The sequence below is a fragment of the Lagopus leucura genome, unplaced genomic scaffold, assembly GCF_019238085.1.
Source record: "Lagopus leucura isolate 7727_CA_CO unplaced genomic scaffold, USGS_WTPT01 Super-Scaffold_100001, whole genome shotgun sequence".
In the NCBI taxonomy this organism is placed as follows: domain Eukaryota; kingdom Metazoa; phylum Chordata; class Aves; order Galliformes; family Phasianidae; genus Lagopus; species Lagopus leucura.
In genome coordinates, this window is record NW_024962262.1 from 74126663 (window position 1) to 74149982 (window position 23320).

The 23320-nt window shown below is 39.2% G+C and overlaps 1 protein-coding gene across 6 annotated transcripts in view; it reads right to left on the minus strand.

Annotated features, from left to right (window-relative positions):
* Nucleotides 1-23320, minus strand: part of ITSN1 (intersectin 1) — a 119304-nt gene that overhangs the window by 82634 nt on the left and 13350 nt on the right. For all 6 annotated transcript variants that reach the window (XM_042868530.1, XM_042868529.1, XM_042868526.1 and 3 more), the window contains exons 2-4: nucleotides 9225-9284; nucleotides 4635-4727; nucleotides 2528-2591 (exon numbers count right to left, since the gene is read on the minus strand). In XM_042868530.1, the coding sequence (XP_042724464.1) occupies nucleotides 2528-2591; nucleotides 4635-4727; nucleotides 9225-9252 (185 nt within the window). In that variant the 5' untranslated portion in view covers nucleotides 9253-9284. The remainder of the gene's footprint in view (nucleotides 1-2527; nucleotides 2592-4634; nucleotides 4728-9224; nucleotides 9285-23320) is intronic.

Below are 23320 nucleotides of genomic sequence, written 5' to 3' on the forward strand. Positions count from 1 at the left end.
TTACACATAGATACGATTCTATTATCTGCCACACAGATAGATAAGATTCCTTTACAAAACAAATACTACGCTCTTGTCTGCATCTGTTATTGATGTAATAAGCTGTATTCAAGTAATTACAATCATTAAAAATAAGAAAATGCTTGCAACACTCAATATGCATACAATTCCACATTTCTAGGATCAGAAAAGTAATTTGAAGATTTGTATAAGTTGCTCAAATTCAGAACAGTAGCCTTAGGATACTGCTATTAACTTCTAGATTCACAAAGCAAGTGTGCCACTTCCAAGTCTTAACTCTGGGAGTTAAAGCAAACAACGATCCACATTTTTCAGTGTGGTCTGGAACACACTGTGACATCCTTTGGCGACTGAAATGGACTTCGTGTCACTAAACAGTCTGACTGCTATTGTTTCTGTGGGACAGTATTAACACAGAATCACAGAATCACAGAATCACAAGGTTGGAAACAACCTGCAAGATCATCTAGTCCAACCACCCTCCCATTCCTATCAGTGCCACAAGCTACTAAACCATCTCTCGTAGCTCATCATCCAGGCACCTCTTGAACACTGCCAGGGATGGCGACTCCACCACCTCCCTGGGCAGCCATTCCAGTGCCTGACCACCCTCTGAGAGAAAAAGTTTCTCCTAATATCCAACCTAAACCTCCTCTGGTATAACTTCTTGCCATTTCCTCGGGTCCTACTATTTGCCTGGGAGAAGAGGCCAGACCCTTTTGCACCACAACCTCCCTTCAGGAAGTTGTAGAGTGCAATGAGGTCTCCCCTGAGCCTCCTCTTCTTCAGACTGAACATTCCCAGCTCCTTCAGCCGCTCCTCATAAGACTTGTGCTCCAGACCCCTCACCAGTTTTGTTGCCCTTCTCTGGACACGTTCCAGGGCCTCAATGTCTTTCTTGTAGTGAGGGGCCAACACATGGGAGGTTACAAGCATTCACCGATTCATCAAAAGAGTTAAATAATTCAAGTGGTGGGAAAATAAGGATTTTCTTTTCTTTTTATTTTTTCTTTTTCTCTTTTTATTTTTCTTTACTTTTTTTTTTTTTTTTTAAGGATTCTTATTTTTATACCCACTATGAAAACACTGTCTTACTTGGTTACTCTAATTCCAACTGAGAATGCATACAAGTGATCTAGATTTTCACTTGGGTAATTACTTCTCTTAATTCAGAGATAATTGAAAAAAAGAAGAAATGGTGAAAAGGAGAGATATCTACATTGTTTTGTATGACTTACAAAGGCAGCATGAATAAGTTTTAGTTCAGCTTTATTTAAAAATTGTGCAAGTTCAGGTCTTGTCTCTATGACAACTACAGAACTAGTGGAATGATTCTCTCCCTCTCAAGAGACTGAAAAACTGAATAATTCAGAGAGGAAGAGATTTTTAAGTCAGACTATTTACAACTGTTTAGTTTTGTTAACACCTATTTAAAGCTCATGCCTATGGAATGATTTTGGAGAAAGGCTTTTTTGTTTAAGACAAAACTTCTTTTGCTTTTTAATTAAGAGGCAAGAGAAGTTCCACAGGGACATCTGAACTTCCACTGAGTCTCCCTGCAACTAAGGTAACCAGATCAGATTTGATATTTGTAAGACAAAAGTAATTCTAAACCAAAGTAAACTATTTATTTAAAACCCATGTAAACTCAGCCCTTCTTTAAGGCATGCATATTTCCAAAGCAAATGTTTTTCTTGAATGAAAATAACATTCCTTCTCCATTCTGTGTAGGATTCTGCTTTTAGAAGCCCTTATTACAACAAAAAGTTTTTGTAAGTGCAAAAAACCACTCTCTCTTTTCAACAGATAACATCAGAGAAAAAGTTAACACACTTGCCAAAAGTTGCTCTTGTAGCTTTTTCCAATCAATAAAGTTCCTGCAGTAACACAACTAATGAAAATTATAATGAACAGCCTATGTAAGTTAGCATTCCTGAATCCAGAAGGTTCATGTAATTTGGAGAGGAAATTCTCCAGCACGAAGAACTGGGAGATTGTAGAAATGTGTGTGATGCGTAATACACAGCAATGCACATTTTAAGGTATTTAAGTTCACCAAGAAATAGTAAAAATGTCAAGATTTCAAACTGTATTTCTAACTATAACAGAAATAGTCTACTGCCAATCTTAATTTAGTAACAAATTTTGTTGGTGTTACATAGGTTGTCCAGTAATAAATATTTTTACTACTACTTACTATGCTTACTAATTCTGTTAGTGAAGTTTTAACAGAGCAGAAAGCATTTAGTGGTTTGAAATGAAGTTTCCAAATCACTAACTTCAGAAACGCCATTTGTAGGATGGCTACTTCCAATAGCTGAAAAAGTAACTTAAAAACTCATGCTAAATTATACTAGAAAGCATATTTGCACTGTAGACTTCAGGAAGCACACACGACAAAACGGGTGATTTTAAATGCCAGTACATAGAATATTATTAGTGTCCAAGTCTGTACTAATTAGCTTCACACTGACAACTACAATGTTCCCCCACTGCATATACTTACCATATCTGTGCTAACACCGGCTGAGGTAACCCAGACTGAAAAAAAAAGTTTCTAGCTTGATCACCTATAAAATAAACAGGACATCATTTCAGAAAATGCTAAAAATACATATAAGAGTAAGGAGGAAATTATGAATCAAAATATCTAAATCAGAAGTAACAGTAAAGCCATAAATACTTAATGCTACGCATACACAACAGAACAAGAGATTTCAATTGGGTTTGTCACTTGAGAACCTACAAGATATTTGCAGCAAGCGTGTGCTGTTTCACTCTGCAGTAGTCAGCACCTGAAGACAACTGGACATAAACATTCAGGAAAACGGGAAACTCAGTCCCTAATCTGTGTCAGTGGCTCTCTTTGAGCAACATACTCATTGTGAGAACAAAAAAAAAAAGTTTCTTCCCAAGAAGGTTTATACCAATACAAACTTCCTGATTTTTTGTTAGTACTGTGCCAGTCAGCTGGCACTAACTGGTCTTGATCCTGATGTGAGTCTGATAAGCAACCTTTAACGAAAGTAATAGTGCATTTCATTTTTCCAAGTATGAATTTAAAGTAAGGACAGAAAAACAATTACAAAAAAAAAAAAAATCGGGCACTTGGAAATGTTGTGACCTGTAAAAGAGATTTGTAAACAAACTAGAAATAGCACTAAATATCAGAAGAAGTCAATAAAAACAGTACTAACTTGCACACTGAACCGTAACGGATTTTTACATCAAGTCTGTCACATAACAGAACAGAAACAATAAAACTGGAGGTATGTACTAGTGTGATGTGTGATACTGATTTGATACTCTGGAAATTTGTTTGATGGATTAGACAGCAAAAAAAGGTAACACATTGATATGCCTCACACTTCCATTGAGTGTAAGAGTTTAGATAGGACTGAAGATATTTTAATGTAGTAAAACAAAACAAACAAAATAGCAGACATCACAGTGCCTTTAAAGCCAAAGCAATCAGTGGGTTTTAACGAAAAATTAGTGGGAACTGTGCAGCCTTTACTTCAGTCTTGCTTGCCACAATTTATACCAACTTTTGCCATTTAGATTTTTTTAAGAGGTCATCCACAGCAATTTCACTACTTTATGCACAGTTTCTGAATCAGACTTCAGTTAAATTGACAAATTTTTTGAATAGACTTCTTATTCTCTCGGTATGTTAGTGTAATAGGTTGTTGCCGGGCAGAAATTAAGACCCACGCCATCATTCAGTCATTTCCCTCCACAAAACAAGATGAGAGGAAATTGGAAAAGTGTGAAAACTTGGGAAGCTTGTTGGTCAAGATACAGATAACTGAAACATGAAAAAAAAAAGAGTTTTTACCTGTGTACTGTGCAGTACACAGGTAAAAACTCTTACCACCTCAAACAGGCAACCAGTGCCCAGTCTGTTTCTGAGCAACAGCTACTTTAGAAGACAACTGAACCCTTATAAACTATTTTTTTGTCGTTTTTGTTGAGCATGCCAATACAGCATATGCTTCTGGTTGGTTTAGGACAACTGACTTGGCAGTGTCCCCTCACAACTTATTATCCACCCCCAGCCTACTTACTGCAGGGGGCAGCATGAGAAACAAACAAAGCCTTGAGGCCATGTAAGCACTGGTCAGCAATAGCCGAAACAGTGTTATTAATGCTACTTTAGTCACAAATGCAAAACATAGCACCATATGGGCTGCCATGAAGAAGTTTAATTCCATCTCAGCCAGACTCGGGATAGTGAGTTACTTCATTAAGGACATCAAAAACAATATAAATATTACCGTGTATCGAGGTGATTCCACATCCTGAATTATTATTACAGCTGCAGCTGTCTCTACACAACAGAACTGCTTTATAAAGCCAGTTACAAACAGTTTTAATTGTACTTAAAAATCAAGTGGCATAAACCAGGAATAGTGTGTGTATATAGTATAGTGTCAGAAATGGTGGAGTCAACAGTGAGACATACAAATAACAAAGTGATGCAAAGTGAACAAGAGATGTTCAATTTTCTAAATTCTTACACCCTACTTTCTCCTAGGCAGCTCTGTACATACTTAGGCTCAATTACCTAAGATGCAATTAAATGAAATTAGAATTGAAATCTCTTCCATTACCAGTGATAAATCCAGATGTTGGTTTCAGACTGTGGAACTGTTGATCATGTTTAGCTCTCTCCTCCACAGTAATAGCCCAGATATCCAGGTTGCCTAGTTGAAAAGAGATGCAGAAATATAATTAAAAAATATCGTCTAAAAAAACCTTCCCTATTTCTGAGTATATCATCCTATATTGGACTTATGAAAACAACAGGGAAATACGCAGAAGCTATTCCTCCAAAGTCTCTAGCTGAAAGCTCTATGAATTCTTAAACAGCCAGTTGGTACTTGTGATCATAGTAGAACTACATGTTAACAAATTACGATGACTGCTGAGCACTGATTCACTCCTGTGGCTCAGGGGAATCTTAAGTCACAATTAGGCTACCTACAGTGCAATCAAACTTTAAAATGGGCTGTTAAAAGACAGCATCAGAGGATGTAACACAGAAAAGTCACAAAACTAAATATTCAGCGGGCAAGGGGCCACCTGCCTCAAAGAGCACATACCACGCAACTCAAGTTCTTCCAACTGAAAAGGTATGTCAATTATGAGATGTGTATTATGTAGTTCTGTACTCTTGTAAGCGGAGAACTCCACACCTGTCTAGGAGAAGTATGATGCAACAAGACAGCTAACAATTTTCACAGGCAACAACAGCACCATTTGAGAAACGCAGTTCAGGAATACACTCATCCTTCCTCTGAAACTGAGAAGTCTGAGTAATCAGATCATGTTATGCAGCCCAGATTACTCACACCACGCTTGTAAGTTGGAAGCATTTAGTCTGCATTGAGATTTACTACATCTTCTACAGGACTATGCTCCAACAATGTGTTCCTTAGTTCTACTTTCATTTTTTTCAGCATTTTCTCTCCTCTTCCAGACATTTCACTAATAATGTATTGCAGACTCATCTCAACACTTTGTAGACCAGTAACACATTGTGATTTCAACATCCTGAGAAGTACTTTATGCTGGTGCAACTTCCTGTAACTCCTACTGTATACACATGCAATGATCTGAAGGCATCTAAGTTAATGGAATTACTGTTTTGTGGGAATAAAGAGGAGAGTTAACATTCACGCTGTCTCAGCACTAAACTCAGAGATGCAATTTCAGGCAATAGGGCCCACAGATCTCTACAGCAAGGATTTCAAACTGCTTGCAGGGTGAGGCAGAAACAAACTCAGCAGATAAGAGGAACAGGAGGATTTCCTGCCTTCTAAATGTCTTCTAATTGGAAACTACTTTCATGTGGCAAAATGTGCTTCGAGAGAAAACAGAATGGACAACTGGGAGAGAAACATCCTTTTAAATGTTAAGTTTCATTACTTACATAAAAACTACATTTTTGGTAACAAATTCTCATCTCTGCTTCAGATAATCTATGAATTTCTAGAAGAAGGCAGGTTGACAATAACTCATTCAAAGAAAGGACATCCATTTATTCAGGAGTACTCTGAAGAAACAGAGGCACTGTAAACAGCTTTCAGAGCTGTGCTGCCTGTATGAATTAAATTGGATTCTCCTTTGAATATGAATGTTCCAAAAGACAACAGTTAGTATAAGCAATAATCTCCCCCGCAAACTTCTGGCAGGAGAAAAAAAATGGTGCCAAGGCTTTATGACCAGTATACAGCCTAGGCCAACTAACAGCAGATGAGCATCTGCCTGTAATGGAAACATGACTGCTCTTGTCTGGCATAAGATCAGAAAGCTGGATGCAGTAGGGTGCACGTGCAAAGAAAATTTCTTGAATATAGTTTGAATAAAAGAAAAATACCATGGCATTTGTAATGAGTCTCTGACTTGCTCTAGCCCAATTGAGGTGTACATGACTCCAGTATCCCTCTCCCCCACTGAAAACACCACAAAAAAGCAAAAAACAGCTCCTCCTATCAATTCCCAAAAGAAATAAACCCCAAACTAAAACTCTTTTGATCTGAGATAATAAAAAAATGCTATTAACTATTTCAAAACAAAAATTAATGCTTTTTTCTCTGGATTCCCTGAAACTAAAACAGATGACAGTATTTTCTTCTTCCCGATAGAGATTTGGTCAGTATTAAAACTGTAGATCTCCTCTGGGGGACATGAACATCAAAAGAGCTGAAGCTAAGTCAAGCAAGTGTAATAGTCTCTTCAGGAGGGCTATGAATGTCATCTCTGATGCCTCATCTCCATCTTTTGCTATTTGAGGAAACAATGAGATCCACGGGAGAGCATGAAGGAGGATCTTTCCCAGCACTAAGACATCATTCATGGCTTCAGATCCTGGATGCCACTGTAGAAGTTGCGGTGCACTGCAATATATTTGAATGCAAAGGAAGAAGCCACCAAACCACAAAACTGACTCATCAGAAAGTTATCCTTGAAGGCAGCAGCAAGCGCTCTAAGCTTCTCTTCTTATAAAAGGCTTGGCAATCATCACATCTGCAGAAGTGATGCAGCGCACTCTCACACATGAAATGGACATTTTCTTCTCATGAACAAACAAACTGAAGGTTGAACACCACATTCTCCCCAGCAATTATAAAAAGCCTATTGTGCACATTCACTTCATTTAAATAGTCATCCTTAAAATGAGCAGTGTTCTAGAACGTCCGTGAGTCACTCCAATTTAAATGGTGGGTGCTGTGCTCTTTCCGTTCTCATTCCCCAAGAAAACTGGAATATTCTTCAAAAAGAAAGAAGCAAAATAAAAACAAAACCAGAACTATGTATATTTGCATGGAGGTGAATACTAGAGATTATACATTCGGAGTAAAAGCTCTCCCCAGAAGGAGATTGCATAAATTTCACCTGCATCTTGAACAGTGCAGGTAACAGTAAATGACAGATTCTTGAATAGGGGAATAATTCCCCCACAAGAACTGAAAATTTCTTTACAACCCCATTTGCTTCCTCTCATAACAATCTTAGATTGTTCATGTAATTTTTCACAGAGTATATATGATGCTGCCTGGTAGATTTGGTTTAAGTACAAATATTGTAACAGGCATCTCTCACACCATGTTTGAAATTAAAGATACTCCAGAAACTACATTAGCCACACGCTTATTTTAAGCTACTTGCTGTAGAGCAGCCAGATTGGAAAAGCTGTATGAGAAGAAATGTAAATTCCTTCCTTCCTAAAGCCACATAGTACAGTTAACAAGATCCTGGACAACATATGCAAGATCAAATGGTAAAAGTTATCATAAAGTTGAAAAAAGAAAGCTGGTATCCATCTGCAATGCAATAAGAACTCTCTGAAGATGGTAGATTAAAATGCTTTGAAGACAAGAGTTTCTGTACGAATGTTTGTGTTTAAATATGGGTGCATGCAAAGCACAGCCCTAACTATAAACACAAGGAAATATGAGTCCAAACCAGTAGATTCCATTCACATCATGACTGATCTCAGAGAGTGAAAAATCAGGATAAAAGGAAGCTTTTCATACATTTCTATATAATCTAGAGGTGTAACCTACAGGACTTGATCAGTGAATTTATTTGATGAAAACTTTCAGTAGCCAGTTTTGCTCACAACTGAGTACGTCTGGCACCAAACAAGATGTAATTCCAAAGGGATGGATAATCAAGGCAGTGAATGGCAGCTTCCTATTATATATTTGTTCTGGCTGTGCAATTGCAAAGATAAATTTCTTCTGATATGTTTTATGTGCTTTTTCACAGTGGCAGACATTGCATCCAAACAACTGTCTCCCTCTAACATACTTTGAACAATGTGCTTTTTTTTTTTTTTACTGAAGTCTCTTACTGAAACTTTAACACTAGACAGAAATTTAGTTCCTAACTATTTCACATCCCAAAAACTAGACATCCATTTATATATTTATAGATATAAACACATACATGCATTTTTGTTTATTTATGTATACTTGCATCCGCATAAACATATACATACATATGAGAACCATATCTGCGTTTTCAGAAAAAAAGTCCACAACAGATGCATCATTCAAGTGGAATCAAACAAGTTCCAATAGTTACTAGCATTCCATTTCCAATCCAAACACAGATTTTGGGACAATGTATGAAGTGATGGCATACAAAGGCATCTGCCATACGCTTTAGCAATGAAAAAATCCAAGAGTCCTAAAACAAAAATCACATCTGTTTCTCAACCACCAACAGTGCTCGTGAAGCAAGAATTTGTCATGCTTAAGTAGCATTTTAGAATTTCCTCTGGGGGGGGAGAAAATAAATAAATAAATAAATAAATAAATAAAAGACAGGCCTGAGCAGGGAAACTTAGGCAGATACGACCAGGTACCTTCAGAATGTTGATAAGCACTGCTGTTAGTGGCTGAGTCACCTGGATCTGCCCTAGTTACAAACTGAAGACTGCAATGGAACAATGTGCAAAAAGGGAAACGGTGCAGCTTTTCTGCTTGACCCTCCCAAGATGCCTTTGCAAGATTTCAAGCATGTTTTCTAATGGGTCTGCAAAAACATCACGAGGCAGGTAAGGTAAGGTATCACTTCAGAAAGATGCAAGACCAAAAAACACTTCAATACAGGACATATTTGGAAGACAACGCATTCATGAAGAATTTTTGCATATAAGAATATATCAGAATACACTATGAACAACTTACCCCCAAAAGGTGTTGGAAACTGAGCCATGGTTCTTTCACTTTTAGCTTATTAATGGATGCCTGAAAATTTTAAAAGAAAAACACACAGTTACAGCATCTTCCATTTTCAGTGTATTAACTGTACCACCACATAATCAATTAGTACAGGACAAACCAAGGCAATGAAGAAGCAGTATAAATGCTACTTGTAAGAACAGCTACTTGTGTAAGATCTAAATGTTTAATTTCTTGCACTACCCTATACATCCATGAGTGTCTTAATAGGAGAAAATAGCTATGTTTCAGTTCTCTTCAAACAACGTCTTCAAAAATGATCTTCATTTATAAATAATCAGCGATGTAGTAAAGAACAGAATTAAGTCAGCCACAACTGACAAGATCTCAGTGACACTGTCCAATGCTGCATTACTTTACCAAGTATAACAGCTCCGCTCCTACTAAAGAGCAAAATTGGCTCTGGTTCCAACTGCTGAAATCATACAACGTTGGCAGAGATCTGTTTTTCACTCCTGACCAAAAAAATCATGTAATGCACTGCCTTGCTGAAAGTTCCTTTGTTTAAACAAAATACATTAAAAAACAAAACTAGATGGCAAGACTCCTTTACCCCTCAATCACCTCACAAATTCAATAAGATGAATACAGTGCTAAAGCTGACATCGCAAGGAAAAACACTTTAGTCAGTGGGTGATACTCCTAACACTGCTTGCTTTTCAAATAAAAGCAGCCTAGAGTCCAGAAATTTAATCTTTAATGAAAAAAAAAAAAAATAAAAGCACAGGGAAAACATTTTTCTTGCTCCACACAAAGACTGACATGAATTGCCTGAGCTGAGGGGACAATAGCTAGCCACGGAGCCACCAAACAATGCGAAAGCAGCCTCTTGTCCTACTAGATTCCACTCATGTTTTCCAGGCAACAGGAGAAAAGCAAAGGAAGCAGAACCAGAAGGAGAATTATTTAGACTGCTTGAGCAGCAGCAGAAATTTATCAATATCACTAAGAAAAGACATTAACTTGCACCAACAATTTCCTTTTGTCTCAATTTCTTGTTTGTTCCCCTCTCCCCAACCCCCTTTCACACTTCCCACATACTCCTCTAGCTTCCAACTTGGGAACCTACTATACATACACTCCACAGATGTCACTGAAGAAATTTAAAAAAAGAAAAAAACCAATAAAATGACAACAACAACAAAAACCCAGCAGTTCTGTGCATCAGTCTCCCCATCAGTTGCAATTCATGAAAAAAATACTGATTTTTTCCCTCATAATTCGGCAAAGCAATCAAGCATGGTACATAACTCAGAAACCTTCACCCAAATGCTAGACAACGTGGCCAATACTAATTTCATGCACAGAAGGCATCATCTCAAAAGTTTAAAATCACACATGTACCCATATGGCATTTCCAATCTCTGAAGCGTACTCACTATCTTTATTACTACGCTTCTATTTTTCAAACTACAAGCAAACCCTATAAGAAAAGAGTTCTCATAACTGCCACAGATGTAACACTGAACTGTATGGCACAGGCAGCTTTTACACTCAAGTCAAAAAGAGAGCAGGAGAGACACGAGCAGAGATTCTCTCCCTGCTTCCATTTCCCACACTATGCAGAAGGACAAGAAAGGCATTTAAGGCAGGCAGACACGGGAGGATAGGAGCAGAAAGACAAGACTTCTTTTCAGACTTGAGAAGACAACTTAGAGTTTAAAACAGAAATAAAAGATCAATATTCTCCAGTGAGAGATTAATTTGTTTGCTCTTTACTGTCAATATTACATCCATCTTCCATAACCAGAGATTTCATTTTACATTTCATTGGAGCCCCAAGGGGTGCATACCCAAGGGCTCTATCTTTGCAGAAATTAAACTCTGCAACTGCAGACAGCTGATTCCAGCAGCTCAGGGTTTGTTACATATGAAAATGAAGGTTAAAAGAGATAAGAATTCACTCTAATGCTGAGTAACTTTGTAGGTTTTTTTGGTTGATTAATGTTTGGGTTGAAGAACTCTGGGATGGAGAGCAGATATTATTTATCTGAAAACCATCTGGCATATTCATTACGTTATAAACTTACCGTGTATTCAGAATTATTGTAATGGAAATACAAGCATTGACATTTCAATTTGCAACACCATTCTGAAGTAGTAACAAGTTGGTTTAAATCAGTATTCTTCACACCCCAATCTCTGCTGCGTGAGCTCTTTCCTCTGCCTTCTTTGATCCTCCCAACAAGAACACGTAGCATGGTGAAACAAAAATTACGTAGGGGCCAGAAAGATGGTAGCAAAACAGTATACCAGTTATCCTCAAAAAAACTCTAGGTTCTCTCTAATGAACTACCAGCATTCATATTTGTAGGGACTTCTAGGGAGGGAAGATTAGGGTTGGATGTCAGGGAGAAGTTCTTTACAGAGAGTGGTGAGATGCTAGCACAGGCTGCCCAGAGAGGCTGTGGATGCCCCGTCCCTGGAGGTGTTCAAGGCCAGGTTGGAAGGGGCCTTGGGCAGCCTGGTCTAGTGTTAAATGTGGAGGTTGGTGGCCCTGCATGTGGCAGGGGGGTTGGAGACTCATGATCCTTGAAGTTCCTTCCAACCCTGTCCATTCTGTGAATCTGTGATTCTCATTTTGGCGTTTTTTTGTTGGTTTTTTTGTTGGTTTTTTTTTTTTTTTTTTTTTTCCCAATTTTTTTTTAATCCTCTAACACATTTGATTGCAGTTGACCAAGAGTTCAGAAGTTACTCAAGCAGGAAGTAGAAGAGACCATAACGGGAACCATAACTGCATTGCTAGTAAGCACTGTCCTTAGAAAGCCAGCCTCAAACCCATAACAACATCATAAGCAAAATTCTGGAAGTAATAAAATGTTAAGAAATATTTTGTTTTGCCCAGATAGCTTATGCTTCCTTTAGAAAGAGCAATAGAAAGCTCTGAGCCACTCATCTTCACCTGCCCACAAAAAGAGCTTAATGTATTACCTCCCTGGCACACAGAGGTGAAAAGCCCATAAAGACTGGGAGTGCCCACTTCCAGTAAGGAAAGTGGGGGAAGAGTGTATTAATTATCAAAATAACAGGGACGATAAAATGAAATAGCAGGTTTTTTTTCTAGTTAAACTTACCTATTCAAGGCCAGCCTGGTCTGCTGGTTGGTGACCCTGCTCACAGCAGGGGGGTTGAAACTAGATTATTATTGTGGTCCTTTTCAACCCAGGCCATTCTATGATTCTATAGACAATACTTGGAGACGTTCTCAGCCCAGATTATCTTCCACTGAGTCAACCCTACTGGAATAAACCCAGTCCCATCCATGATTCCCCACAGGCTTCAGAGCAAAATCAAGCTTTCTCCATACATGAGCATGGTGGTGATGTAAACTTAAGTACTTACATTTATTTCAAATTTTGAAAACAATTTTCAAGTCACTTTTGAAAAGTAATTAGGTTGAAAACAATGACATTAACAACATTTAAATACAGAAATCAGATGTACAAAAATTCCCTCCGCTATATGTTACATACAGACAACATCTCAAAACTTTGCTTTTATTTCTATTCAAAGTTGCCTGTGCTCTTAGAAGAACATTAATGTATAAAATTGGAAAAAAAAAAAAAAAAACCCTAAAAAAATTAAAAAGAGGTATAAATTTAAGTGTAATTTAACTGTTTCTGTGCGAAATTCCTGGTATGAATCATAGAATGGCCTGGGTTGGAAAGGACCACAATCAAAGGACCACAATTGATCATCTACTTTCAACCCCCCTACCAAACGCAGGGTCACCAACTATTAGACCAAGCTGCCTAGAGCACATCCAGCCTGGCCTTGAATGGAAAAGTTTCACTAGGAAAAAAAAAAAACAAAAAACTGTTTTTCTTTTTCACTCTCCTCAAAATACCATGTAACATTTCTATTCCAAAACAGTAATTCACAAGATAAGTTGGGCATAAAAAACATACAGCAATCCCTGAAGCAACTTATTGGTCACCTTCCTCCTCCTACAGGAAAAAAAGAAAAAAAAAAAAGTATAAAAAAAAAAAAGAAAAAGAAAACCAGATAAACCACATCCTTTTCAAGAATTCCAAGTTATGGCCAAATACCCCCAAGCAGGATGTCATGTGAGAGTATCACAGACTAACAGCAGGTTTTGTTGCTTTCCCACGTTACATGATAAAGTCCTTACACTACTATTAATAAAAGGACATCAATAGTTTCAACAAAGCCTGTTTTTTTTTAGATAGATGTTGGAAAATAATTTGAGGAATTCACAGGGAGTCTGACTCTTGCTCTTTGGAGATCAGATCATGAATACAGTTACCAGTTTCCGGCAACTTTTCAGAGTTTCAGCTCTTCACAAGAATCGTTTACTACCCTGAAACACCCACCCAGATGTCAGAAGATGTCACGTCTACTGTTTCTTGTGTTTTTTTTGCTGAGCAGCAGCAGACTAACAAGGCCGGGGACAGTTGCAGATGCTGTTCACACTACTGTGGCAATAATCAAAAGGGCTGAGAAGGTTACTTTCGTAAATACAGTATCTATCTCCTGCTAAAAAGAGTAAGTTGGCCACAAATGGATGAGAAATCACTACAAACTCAGCAGGTAGGAAAAACGTGCTGTAACAAAGGGCTCTTCTCTTTGCTCTGCTCCAAATCAGAAAATTGCTCAGGACTCTTACAAAGAACAAACTCCTTACTTCCTAAAAACAGGAAAAATTGAGACATTCATCAACCCGACGTTGACAGTGGAACATGTTCCAACAGCAGTGGAAGCCCCAGAAAAATAACAAAAATGATGTTTCTGTGTACAATAAACTTGCAAGCAATTATGGCCATTGTTTATTGCTTTGCACTGTCATTCTATCTTGTTCTGTCACTCTGCTATGAGTGGTTTTGGAAGAAAGATCTCAACCTCTTCCAGGAGATATGAGATTTTTGTCTCTTCTGGCTGCCTAAGGGATACACTGCCCCAAATACATTTTATTTCTTCAACACATTAGGTCAAAGTTCAAGAGAAATGTTACGAAGAACATTCTTGGTCAAATCAGACCCTTAATGCTCAGAGACATCTTTAATAAAGTTCAGACAGCAGACTTCTATGCTATCCAGACCAATAACTGGCTTGCTGTTTTCTCCAGTTTCCCTCTCGCCAAAACACTACTTGGTTTTCCAAGCTATAGTAGCTCACACTTTCAGGCGTGAGTTCATTTCTTCAATTAACCTGAAAATACTTACATTAACAATTCCTAATTTAACCAGTAAGCAATGTGTTCATGATATCCTTTTATTCAAGATTATTTTTTCAAAGCAACTTCACAGGTTCTCTGAAAACGTTTTCCATTTTTCTTCCAATGAATGAGAAGCAATCAAGTAACTTCTTACTAGCGTTAGCATTATTCTTCTACAGCAAACAAGAATGACAAACTCCATCCCAAAGCTCAGGAAGCAATAGCGGTCAATGGGAGAAAAGATTTTTGTAGCCTAGTGAGACCAACTGAGGGCCTTAAACTAGGAGCAACTAGAGAAGGGGATACCATTAGGAACACTGTGCTTTGGCCAAGGGCTGGTGTGGCACTGCCTGGGGATGGCAGGGTTTAAGGGGTTGCCTCTGCTGCTGCTCCACAGGGAATCCTATGGAATCAGAGCACATCTGAAATGCTTGTATACCAACACGCACAGCATGAGGAACAAATGGGGCAAAATGGAAGCTTTGGTTCTTAGAACTACAACCTCAACGGCATCAGAGAGACTTGGTAGGATGAGTTCCATAAGTGCTGGAAGGGAGGGACATAAGCTGCTCAGGAAGGACAGGCAGAACAGGTGCTGTATATAAGGGAAAGATGAGACAGCATCAATTGCCCTCATCCTTATGGGAGACTTCAATTTCCCAGACATAAACTAGGTATGAGAAATAAGGTCAGCAGAATTGCCACCCTGGAATTTCAGAGAGCAAACTTTTAGCTTCCCAGGGAGCTAGTTAGCTGTGTCCCCCGGGAATCTGTTGAAGCAGATTTAGAGGCCCATGGGAGTTGGTTGCCTTTCAAGAACCACCTTTTAACAGTCCAGGAGCAGGCAATCCCACTGTGCCACATATCAAGCAAATGGCTTAGAATGTTAGCCTGCCTGCACAGAGCTTCTCCTGGAACTAGGGCAGAACAAGAAAATACATGAGCTCTGGAAGCATGGTCTAGCTTCAAGAGCTGCAGTTTACATCTGTAATGGGAAAATGAGAAAAGCCAAAAAGCAATTTGAGTTTGCACTGGCCTCTGTTGTGTCAGGTAACAAAAGCTTTTCTAAGTATGTTAGTAGCAAGGAGTGGTCAAATGAAAACACTGCACTGATACTTACAGAAATGGTCAATTAACAAATAAGGAAGAACAAAATACAGTGGGATTTAATGCCTTTTTTTTGCTTCAGCTTTTAATATTAATGACAGATCTTGGGCTTTCTGGTCCTCCAAGATGGAGAACCATGACTAGGGAAACAGCAACATTCCATTTGTGGCCACTGAAATCGTGCTGTATGATCTGAATATTCGTAAGTCTATAAGACCTGAAAGCATTCACACCCGAGTGCTGAGGGTGGATGTTCTAGCTGGGCCTTTCTCACCATTCTACCAAAAGTCACAGGAGTCTGGGGAGGTCCTGGCTCATTTCAAGCTAGCCAGCATTGCAAGTAGCAAGCATGCCACTCAGCTACCAAATAGGTATGAGAGAAAGCCCAGGAAACTACAGACATGTTAGTCTAAACTTAGCTCTTGGAAAAGTTTTGGAGCGATAAACTGGTTGAACAGCAGAGCTCACGGGGATGTTTTAAACTGAACTACATCTGGCTGGCACTGTCACCAGCATCTGTCAGAGCTTAATTCCAGGACCAGTCTTGTTTAATGCTTTTATCAATAGTCTGGATGCAGGACTGAAGCATACTCTTAGCAAGTTCACTTACAATACTAAACACTATAATACTAAATACTATAAACTAGAGGTGCTGCTGACCTCCTGGAGGGACAAGAGGGAGATTGTAAGGCTGGACACAGGTAAAGACTGGGAAAAAAAGAAAGCCAAGCCATGACCTCAGGGAGACCCCCCAGAGAGATAGTTCAAGCCCCTTGCCTGTCAGCATTCAAAAGGAATTGGGATAATGCCCTTAACAACACACTTGAACTTTTGGTTAGCCCTTAAGTGGCCAGGCAGTTGGACTTGATTTGTAGTTCCCTTCCATCTGAACAATTATTCTATTCTAATTCAAGGTAGAAGTTAATAGTGTAACTTGGAACAGAAACCTACTTCATTCTTATCGTGAACCACAAGAACATATTTTGCACAAGGGAACTAGAAGGAGCAGATAAACTAAATGATTAAGTTGGAAATAGAAAGTTAAATAACCCAATATCTTCCAGTGTGATTACATTCAGCAACCTCCTCCAGATAAGAAATATGCTGATGACTACATATTACCAGCAGTACTCAAATAGCTCCCAAGCACAGTATTCAAAATACTTCAGGACACTAAGGACTATGTAAGCAAGTAAAAGCCTCTCCCTTAAGCAGTTCCCAATTTAATCAAACGGAATTAACACTGAGAGGAAAGCAAGCAAAGGCTGCAGTGACAAGAGCATTTTGTTGTGTAGTCTAGCCAGCACTATTTGAATTGCTGTTTCTAATTATATACATACATACAGTTTTTAATCCTGACAGTATTTCATCCAATAATTCCAGTCATGAGTAAACTCTGTCTGAATTACAGTATCTTTTTAAAAAGATGGCAGGCCTTCATCTAAAAAGATTGAATGTAATCTACTGTATCACTTGACTAGTTCTAAAAATCTTCATGGAGAAATAAAATAAAAATCTTGGTTTATTTTCACTTTAGTATTTGCTGACTTCGTTCTGAACCACCAGACCTTGTAAGGTGTGAAGTTGTCTTTTGTTTGTTTGTTTGTTTAGAATGGACTTCTAAGAAGTTTCTGAAAACTTACAACTTCATTTCTCAATAGTTGTCTTATTTACACAGGTGCTTTTTACAGTAAAAAGCTGCATTAACATAACTGCAGTTGAGAAGTTCTGACTCTTCCCCTTCATCACTGCTGTTGTTGTACTGAAAATCTGAAAGACACGAATTATGGGCTTAGAAATACATACTATAGCTGAAAGATAACCTTAATAATAGCCAGGCATTTACTTCAAGAAGGATTTAGTAAGAAGGACAACGAAATGCATGGCACACTGCTAGATATGAAAGTATCATGTTCTCTTAGACTCTCAAAGTCTGTCTTATTTTACAAACATGTACTTGAGCAGTGATCTCAATTGCCAGTAAGTATTCATTTGTAGTTATAGTGAATGCTAACAGAATCAGATAAAGAAGATTGGTTCTGCTATTTATCTTAGGCAAAACGAAACAGTGATGCTTTATTTCCGAACTGTTAATCTGGCTGTTTCCAAGGCTCAAGGATCACTAAGTAGTGGCAATGTCTTAAAAGATATACTAGGAACAAAAGAAAAAAGCAGACAAAGCCCAGAGTTCAGCCTTGGCCAAAGGAAAACAATTTCTGACAAAGTCCGTGTGTTCTTTAACACCTAAGTACATGTTTTATGTTACATATGTACTGGTATATCATTCTAAGGAAAGGCTGACAGCCACATCGTAGTTTCGACTTAGCCATCTTTGGCTTTTTAGCACTGCTTTTTCAGAGAGTTGAACACAGTTGTTCTGAAAGCCCAAAGCAGCGCTGGCTGACTTCTATTTCACTAGGCATTTTTCCCTTGTCAGATTTCTAACCTTTCCAATCCACATAACAAGTAACCTTGTTTCTTCCTTTACTGCCTCAGCAAAAAATAGCCCAGTTGCAGAATAGTAAGATGACTTTTTTTTTTTTTTTTTTTTTTTTGTCTTGTCCTATAGATTAACTCTTTCCTTATCCCTATACCCAAGTATCATAGCACAAATGCTTTCTGTCCTCCGGGGCCATACCCTGTATAGAGGAGTAGATTGCTGTATTACTTGCAAGTCAAGGAACTCATAAGTACACCAGAGGTTCACTGATAGAACAACAAAACTCTTCATGAACTCTCCAATTTTTACCATGTTACCCCAGCATCCCTGCCTTCTCACGCATCATTTTAATCTATCATTCTTACCTACTCCTCCTGCAGCTAAAGCCCCCTAGCCGCCCCTCCCTCCCCCCCCCCCCCCCCTTTTTTTATTTCATTTTTTACACCCCTGCACAAGCTCAAAAGCGACAAGGGGATGGAGATGGTAGATCTTGTAGGTCCATTCCAACCTTGTGATCCTACGGAGGAGCTGTGTTTTCTGTCATGAGGTTGAAATGCAAAAGAATTACCAAGACAGTTCAAATCTGTGCTCTCCCTTTCCAAGTAGGCCAACATAACGGCATCTAACATCACACGTGCCTAAATCAAAGGATTCATCTCTCAGCTTGATGTTCTCAGGCTCTACAGAGAAGTGGTCATGGCCCCAATCTGCCAGAGATCAAGAATCATTTGAACAACAAAGATGTAGGGCTTGAATTTTAGGTGGTCCTGTGAGGAGCCAGGAGCTGGACTCAATGATCTTTGTGGGTTCCTTCCAACTTGGGATATTCCATGATTCTATGAATATGGACAGCAAAAGGAATAGGTCATCAAGTCATCAAGATCAGTCATCAAGTCTTTCTTGAACAGCAGCAGCTGTCTTCTATCACAGAGTTTCACTACACATAGAATTACCCTGATGCCATGAAGCTATGCTGTGCAAATGCCTATTCTCATCTAAACATGGTAGCCGGAGACATTGTAAGAAGTGGGAAAAGATTCAGATGTTCTCAGCTCTTTCACTTCATATTTTCCACCTTTGCCTCAAAGCAACAGTTATGCTAGAAGCAGAGTAAGAAGGAAGTAAAATCCTGGAGTCAGCATCTCTACGTTGAGAGAGCACAGAAGCTGTGTGGTCCTTCCCTCTTACGCCGCCCCCGCCCCCCCTAGACAAAAGCCATAAGGATAAAAAGGTTTAATAGGGCAGAAATGGATAAAGTTGGTGATATAAGGGAAACTGCAGATGGCTCCTATCTTTGAACTGCTCCAGCATAGGCCAGTTTGTTTTCCACAAGCATCTGGACTTTTGAACTCTTAGAAGAACAATGATCATCAGCTGCATAAAAAGTCATATGGCAAAAGGTATTTGCCATAGGCAAGCAGATTTTCAAATCAGTGTTTTATTAGTAGGACTTATTCAGTTCTATTAAACTACAGAATCAATATTAAGTGAAATAGGCAACATCTCCCATCCATGGGCCTTCTGCTCTGTATTTCTTGATCGCTCTGCCTTTTTCACTCTTCCATATGACGTTATCAGATTCAAAAGCAGACATGCATTACACCCTTTAGACAAGTATTGCTGTTACCTTTTCTTTTGATCACACTTGATCCTGCTGTTCAGTCACAGGTTGACTGTAACTGTTCTTGACTAGCCTTGCCTTACTAGAGCAAATAGCTTTTCCTGTACTATAGTTATGTAGTGGAGGGGAGAAAGTAAAGGAAAAAGCATAAGAAGCTGTCTGTGAGCACCACAGTCAAAAAGGGAGGAGGTGGTGCTCCAGGTGCTGAGCAGAGTCCCCTGCGGCCTGTGGAGACCATGATGGAATAGGTATTTCCCTGCAGCCCATGTCCACAGAAGAACAAGATCCATGCAGCCCATAGAGGACATCACTCCAGAGCAGGTGGATACACCATGAAAGACTCATGGAAAGGCCATGCCAGAGCAAGGACAAAGTATCAGGGAGAAGCAGCAGCAAAGAAGAGCTGTGAGGGAGTGACCACAGACTCTACTGCAGAGGAGGCAATGCAGAGGAGGAAATAAGTGGGGGGAAGGTGTTTTCATTTGCCTTTGTTTCTCACTGCCTAAGTCTATTTGAATTGATGATCATTTCCCTTCAGTCAAACCAGTAACTGCCAAGGCAAACAAACAAGCGATCTCCCTGTCTTTATCTCAAGAGCTTTTTCATCCCATTTTCTCTCCCTTTCCAGCAGAGGAGGGGAAGTGAGAGAGCAGCTGGATGTGACTCTAGCAACCAGCCAAGGCCAACTCATCACAACATGGCAACCTAGAATCATAGAATCACAAGGTTGGAAAAGACCTACAAGAAACTGGACCAAAGTGCTCTGTAAACAGTAGCAAACATAAAAAGTCATCAATGCTACATTTGAGTCAAGTAAGAGGTAACAATTTGTGTTTAAAGAAGGATTAAAGAAGAGAACATTGTCGCTTCCCTACTTCAAGTCAAAAACCCACACATACAACATCCTCTAATAAGGAGCAGCTGAGGAAGCTGGGATTGCTTAGTCTGGAGAAGAGGAGGCTCAGAGGGCCTTACTGCACTCTACAACTTCCTGAAGGGAGGCTGTGATGAGGAGAGGTTTGGCCTCTTCTCCCAGGCAACAAACAGAACCCGAGGAAATGGCCACAAGTTGTACCAGAGGAGGTTTAGGTTAGACATAAGGAAGAACTTTTTCTCTCAGAGAGTGGTCAGGCACTGGAATGGCTGCCCAGGGAGGTGGTGGAGTCACCATCCCTGGCAGTGTTCAAGAGGTGTCTGGATGAGGAGCTGCGAGATGTGGTTTCATGCTTGTGGTAGCAGGGATAATGGGAGGATGGTTGGACCACATGATTTTGTAGGCCTTTTCCAATCTTGTGATTCTATGAATTCAGTGATACTCCTCAGACTCAAATTGAAAATGACCTAGAAGCAGACACCTTCAGAAGCGCATTTGGAGAGCTACAGCTATGAAACAATACAATATAGTCCCTTGTGAACAGAGAGAACATACTTGAGTCTGAAGCAGCTGACATATTACAAGCAAGCTACTGAAGCTTCATTCCTTTTACAGAACAGAACATTTAGTTACCACTTTACTTGTGATAAAACTTGGAACTCCCTCTCCAAGAGTAGGATCAACAGTTACTGGCTTAACAGAAAGTGAAATACTTCTTCTATAACCAACCCAATTGACGCAAATACACATCCTAACATTTCCATCAAAAGCATCTTAAGCACAACAGGTGAAGTCTGAGTCCTCGTTGGGATAAAAGATTCTTCACGAATTTAGATGCAAGCAAAGAAACCAGCTTGCTAGATAGATTAATGGTAGTAATAAGGAGTTTAAAGGCAGCAGTGAAATTACAGAAACTGAAGAGAAAAAAGAAAACTTTGCATATATTTCACTAAAGCAGAAGTGCAAGTATTTATGTAACAGATTGCTTCAAACCACACACACTGTGAAGTTAAGGTTTTCCCCACTGCAAATAGAAATCTTACAAGTGGAAGTAAGAGTTTTACTGGAAGAACTGAGAGAGCTCAGATTCTGTGAAAAGAAGCTGAATGTCGCAATCACTATCCCAAGTCAGCACTTTCTAGCTACTGAGCAGCTGATTGGGATCACTCAAACATGGGACCGTGAAGTTCCAGGCTACAAACACTGCATTTCTGTCAAGAGACAGGAATTATTTCAAGTCTGTTCAAGAAGTAACCAGAATATTTTCAGGATGCAAGCATTTACAGATGACAAAATGGCTCCTCTTGATAATACAGGTGCTATAGGGAGACAAACATGTGCCAGGCATTTCTCAGGCTCATTCTGGAAAGCAGGCTACTTTGTTATAGTCTTTCTGTAAATGACTGGGGAAGCACACATGGTTAATAGTTCTAACAAGAGCAATTTCGCTGGACTGCAATGTTTTAATATCTCCTTGAAAACCACCAAACTTGCAAGTTTTAAGAATGCTAGCTATTCATCAGTGTCCAACTACACACATAAATACAGTCCTGCTCACACATTATAGCATAATCCTTATTCATGGAAGCTGCCTGATGGGAATACTTCAAACAGACAACCTGAACTCTGTGTGTCCTCACACTTGTCCCCTCAGCAAAGGCAGATACAGAAAAATGTAAGTGAAGAGATTAGACAATCATATGAGGAGTAGGAAACGGAAGGTCAACAAACAATAACAAGAAGCCTGATAACGGCCTGACTTGTGGCCTCAAATGGCCACAAGTTGTGCCAGAGGAGGTTTAGATTAGACATAAGGAAAAGCTTTTTCTCTCTCAGAGTGGTCAGGCACTGGAATGGCTGCCCAGGGAGGTGGTGGAGTCGCCGTCCCTGGCAGTGTTCAAGAGGCATCTGGATGAGGAGCTACAAGATGTGGTTTAGAGCTTGTCGTAGCAGGGATAATGGGAGGATGGTTGGACCAGATAATCTTGTAGGTCCTTTCCAACCTGGTGATTCCATGATTCTATAAAAGCAGGAAGGGTACAATGGTACAGAAGACTTCATGGCTCATCCACCTTGAAGTTAAAACATAATTACCCCCATTCCTACAATAAACTCCTAGACCTCTTATTGTGCATCTTATTCTATTCTTAAAAGGATTAACTTTCCCAAGTTTTATATTTCTGAAATCATTCAAATATACTCAGAAGATGATCTTATTGCCCAGTGATGACAATATAGAGATTTGAAGATCGCACTTTTTTTCAAGATCTAGTTTGCCTAGAGATTAGAAAGTAACACCACCGACAAAAAAATTCAAGTAGTCAACAGGCCTGTAAGACCTCTTCTTTTTTCCACCTTCTCTCACAATGTAAGCCTTGAAAAAGGGACACAGTTGCTGAATTGGAAAAACAACTAGTTTCCTCGCTGGTTTCAAACTGGATAGAAGATATACACTGGGAACGACCAATATACAGGTATGTCTCTAAAACCAGAAAAATATGCCTAGTCCTTAGACCTCAAAACAGCTCTTCATTTCTAATCCGATAACAATTTCAGCATAGAATATGCAACCAAAGCTCAGAAAGATTCTGAAATACACAGAAAAAAACACATGTATATATTTGTAATAAGATTGAAAACATTCAACTGTGTGTAACAGGATTGCTATACATACTCCGCTCCAATGGAAGTATTCCATTTTTTCTCGTTGTTCAGTTGACTGTAATCTACTAAACTAATCTAAGTAGTTTGCCTAAGTCACTCTGTTTCCAGCACAGTGAGCACTGTATCCATGGCAGACATCTGTCACATCTAATTCACTCAT